Here is a 4,931-nt window from a genome sequence, read left to right on the forward strand (position 1 = left end):
AAGTAGGCACGGCTAGTGGAGATAGCCCTCGTGTAGCTTTGCACGAAATTCAAAAACAAACAAACAAACTGAGCCATCGGATGATAAATGAAGCCATTAACAGGTCATTCAATGACAAATTTGCTAAATCAAAATATTTATTTACAGGACAAGTTTTGCTTGGACGGACAAAGGGGATCCAATGACAGTTAGGATGGACAAAGGGGATTCAATGACAATTAGGATGGACAAAGGGGATTCAATGACAATTAGGATGTACAAAGGGGATTCAATGACAGTTAGGATGGACAAAGGGGATTCAATGACAATTAGGATGGACAAAAAGGATTCAATGACAATTAGGTAGCTAGAGAATATACACTTTAATGATGCGATAGAAAAGCCACATAGATATTTGGAAGTAGTTTAGACGACTAAAGTACTTGAGAATGTACCAATTTCTCTTCCCACTGATTCGTAAGAGCATGGTGTCCAATTTCAATAAAAACTTAAGAAATCTACCTGTAAACCAACGTAGAGTAAGATTCTATATTTTTGTGGATTGGCTCTAGTTTACGGTTACTAATGAAGTATCTGTAAAACAAGGAATTATAAGATTAAGAAATTATGCACAACCTTAAATTAGGGTACAGACATCTATCTCCATATTGCCGACGCAGATAGCCCTCGTGTAGCTTTGCGCGAAATTCAAAACAAAGAAACAAACCATATTGCCGTTTGAGTAGAGCGAACGAAGACCATTCTGTGCACAGAAGTTGTACAGTACGGTACAGATTAAACTGAAAAGCTAAATTATGGCACGCACCAAGCAAACTGCAAGAAAATCCACGGGCAGAAAAGCACCAAGAAAACAACTGGCCACTAAAGCTGCTCGAAAGAGCGCTCCAGTCACAGGAGGTGTGAAGAAACCTCATCATTACAGGCTCGGAACTGTAGCCCTCCGTCGTTACCAGAAGTCAACTGAGCTGTTCATCAGAAAACTCCCTTTCCAGAGACCGGTGAGAGAAATCGCCCAGGACTTCAAGACCTACCTGAGATTCCAGAGCTCTGTTGTCATGGCTCTTCAGGAGGCCAGTGAGGCGTACTTGGTGAGTCTCTTCGAAGACACTAACCTGTGTGTTCACGCAAGTAGGGTGATCATCATGCTGAAGGAAGAAGAGGTCACAAGAACCTGACCCTCTCAGATCTTTAAAGACTTAAATCTCGATACGGAAGCTGAGATGAGCTGTTTAAGTCGTTTCCTCACCCTACTTGATGGCTATGTGAGCTATAAAAACTCCCACTGATATCCAGCAGAATTGTCGATATTTTTGTTCTAGGCTATAAGACAACAAGCGTAATATCGATATTTACTAACTCGCGTGTACTTATCTACTAACAATATATATATATACATTTAAAAAACTGGCTGATACTTCTTTTTTATGGCAGTTTTCATTGGTTTGAAAAGAGAGAATCTGGGATTGCGTTACGGCACCATGTCTTGCTCAATGTCCAAACGACTTCATACTCCACAAGAGGCATTTGCCATCCACATCACCCATTTTTAGCACGATCGTTGTTTGTCTTCTGTATTTGACACTTTAGGATGTTTTTGGCCAGATAAACCTCGGTAGACCATTTGTTGTCTCCGTTTGTCATCCTTAAAGCTTTAGCGGTCATGGACGCAACCAAATCTGGGAATATGTTATGTTGAGGATAAATCTGTGATACGCCTCCTCTCAGATTATAACCTCACCTTCTTCAATTCCAATATTATGATGTATTTTCATGCACGAAGTCGGAGTTTTACTGTAATTGACCCATCGCCTTGTCCACGTGATTGTGATGACTTTCCGATTGCCTTGAAAGAGTGGTAGATAATAGTGCCTTTGAATTTATGTCCAAAGTTGGAAACTGCAAAAGACAGCAACGACAGATTAGCGTGCACTTGCTGCTCTTTTGAATCTTGATCCTGCCATTGTTGGACAGTAGTCTGTCAATGTTTTTAGTGACTGACACCATGACTGTCCATGTAGCTTTAACTACTAAGTCTAAAAACCTCAATACATTTGCCTCTACGATCACAACAATAATCCTTCTCAGGTCTTCCCTGACGTAAGTAGCAGATTAGCAACCGAAAAAAAAAAGAAAAATTAAACTAGTTAGTAATTAATATCTAGTTATATATATATATAAACAATTGTTATTAATTAACAATCAAACGTGAGTGATCGTATAGGCTACTAACCATAAGAGCGGAAGAACGTTGGAAAGTGCTGCTTATTCATTGCTGTCTGAACTCATTTTGTTATATACTTAACTAACTAGTCTTAAAGATGATATGGCTTTGGTTTTCTTTTGCAATAATTTTAATGCTTGCTACCTTAAGTCGATAACTGTCCTCTGTTGGATATACGTCTTGTAAGTATCTTAGCTAGTTCAAAACAGCATTATATTTATGGGTAATTCCATATAATCTTATCAATTTGTGCAGATTGGTTGTTGGTTTGAAGATAAGCACAAAGCTACACAATGGGCTATCTGTGATCTGCCCACTACGGGTATCGAAACCCAGTTTCTAGCGGTGTTAAATCCGCAGACACACCGCTGTGCCACTGGGAGGCGAATTTGTGCAGAAAAAGTGAACTACGCATATGGGCGTAGTTTTAACAGAACTAATTAATCTCACCACTAATCGGCTAGGATTATGTTTGTTTGAAGATAAGCACAAAGCTACACAATGGGCTATCTGTGATCTGCCCACTACGGCGTAGTTTTAACAGAACTAATTAATCTCACCACTAATCAGCTAGGATTATGTTTGTTTGAAGATAAGCACAAAGCTACACAATGGGCTATCTGTGATCTGCCCATTATGGGTATCGAAACCCGGTTTTTAGCGATGTTAAATCCGCAGACATACCCCTGTGCCACTGGGGGGGGGGCAATCAGTTAGGAAGTAAGTAAATGTGTCACGAGTATCTTTAGTAACAGATGGGCATAGCATCAGTGATCATTTTGAAAGAGTAATCCTGAACATATGGGCATAACATCAGTGATCATTTTGAAAGAGTAATCCTGAACAGATGGCCATAGCATCAGTGATCGTTTTGAAAGAGTAATCATGAACAGATGGGCATATCATCAGTGATCATTTTGAAAGAGTAATCCTGAACAGATGGGCATAGCATCAGTGATCGTTTTGAAAGAATAATCCTGAACAGATTGGCATAGCATCAGTGATCGTTTTGAAAGAGTAATCCTGAACAGATTGGCATAGCATCAGTGATCGTTTTGAAAGAGTAATCCTGAACAGATGGGCATAGCATCAGTAATCGTTTTAAAATAGTAATTCTGTTTTATTACTTGAAAAATTGACGTTAAAACAGAAATGGTGTAAAGAACTGGCATTGTTATTTTCAACCTGAGCGGCACTTTGTGCGACATATGTACACACGGCCAGGTCAAAGACCCTCTCACTCAAAGCCAGCCTTAATTTATAGCTGTTTACCAGAAAAGGGGCCAATCGTTCAGCAGCACCTGCCGCCTAAGTATCTACTCTTAATCGAATAACAGGTTTTAATACTAAAGTATAATGTCCCCCCCTCACAACTGAAAGCGCAGATACTGTTCAGTGAAGTATATAGTGCAACTCGAATCTTGGGCCTTCCGATCCGCAGTGTGAAGCAACAGTTTGCGAGATGTAAACATCTTTTCATTCTGGTATAACTTAACGAGATATTATTTAGTTTATTTGATAACTGCTACTCGTTGAATATTATCCGCTGGGACTTCCCCAAGATATATCATTCTCGTTTGCATTCAATGGTTAATGTTTATTATGGCTATGAGCAATTAGAAAATGGGAAAAACCACATCAGAGATAATTGGCTGCTATACACACCCTCGTGGTTTTCTTAAAAGTGATCGCTGATATGAGGGTTTACGTGTGTATTATAGACTCAACAAATAAGATATATTACTTTCCTTACACGGGCAATGCTTACGTCATGAGAAAATGAACACACGTTGAAGCGAAAATACGTTATGGTTTTATGAGAAAATCGACCAGTTTTGCGCTACTTATATATATATATTGATAATGACTGGAATTTTGGAAAAGACGTGCACGGGTACACGTTACGTTACCAAAGTATTGAAACTAGTGTATCGTATTCCATTTTGATGTCATATTTGCTTGAGTTATTTTAAGATTTATCAAGTTAAAACAATCTTTTTTGTTTTGTTCTCTTTTTCTTTTTTTAGTTTATTTCGTGATAACGAGTGTTTATTTTGTTTGTTCTTTTTGTGAAACTTCCTTTTATTGTGTTGTTTTTATTTTAGTGATTTATTGAAGAAAAACACGTTGAAAATCAAATAATCAAGGAAATGCTAGAAACCGGGTTTCGATACCCGTGGTGGGCAGAGCACAGATAGCCCATTATGTAGCTTTGTGCTTAATTACAAACAAACATTATATTTATAAAAGAATCTAAGGGTGACTACAACATCCATTAGTACAAAAATAAGTCTAAGAATCTCTCAAGACGTAATATAACTAAAAATATATAAATATATATACCTGTTAGGTAGATTGTGTACAAGAAGGTTGCAGAAGATTGTATCTGAGTTTCTTTCCTGATCGTGTTAAAACTCATTAATGCTATTACTAAGCATACGAGAAAATGTTGGGTGCAGTGCCAAATTAATGGTTTCGCTGACCACTGGTCATAGTGAAAACATTGATGCAGCATCAAGAGATCAGATTAATGTTATTAATAATCGTACGAAAATGTTGGGTGTAATGTCAAATTAATGGTTTCGCTGACCACTGGTCATACTGAGAACATGGGTGCAGCATCAAGAGATCAGATTAATGTTATTAATAATCGTACGAAAATGTTGGGTGTAATGTCAAATTAATGGTTTCGCTGACCACTGGTCATAGT

At 38.1% G+C, this 4,931-nt stretch overlaps 1 protein-coding gene across 1 annotated transcript; it reads left to right on the forward strand.

Annotated features, from left to right (window-relative positions):
• Positions 1–794: 794 nt before the first annotated feature.
• Positions 795–1,175, forward strand: LOC106471651 (histone H3, embryonic-like). Its single transcript, XM_013932265.1, has one exon. The coding sequence runs from the start codon at positions 795–797 to the stop codon at positions 1,173–1,175; it is 381 nt and encodes a 126-aa protein (XP_013787719.1).
• The last annotated feature ends 3,756 nt before the right edge of the window (positions 1,176–4,931 follow it).

This window comes from Limulus polyphemus, unplaced genomic scaffold, assembly GCF_000517525.1.
Source record: "Limulus polyphemus unplaced genomic scaffold, Limulus_polyphemus-2.1.2 Scaffold4761, whole genome shotgun sequence".
In the NCBI taxonomy this organism is placed as follows: Eukaryota; Metazoa; Arthropoda; class Merostomata; order Xiphosura; family Limulidae; genus Limulus; species Limulus polyphemus.

Coding starts and splice junctions, on each gene's coding strand:
- LOC106471651 (XM_013932265.1), top strand. CDS start 795: ATGGCACGCACCAAGCAAACTGCAAGAAAATCCACGGGCAGAAAAGCA.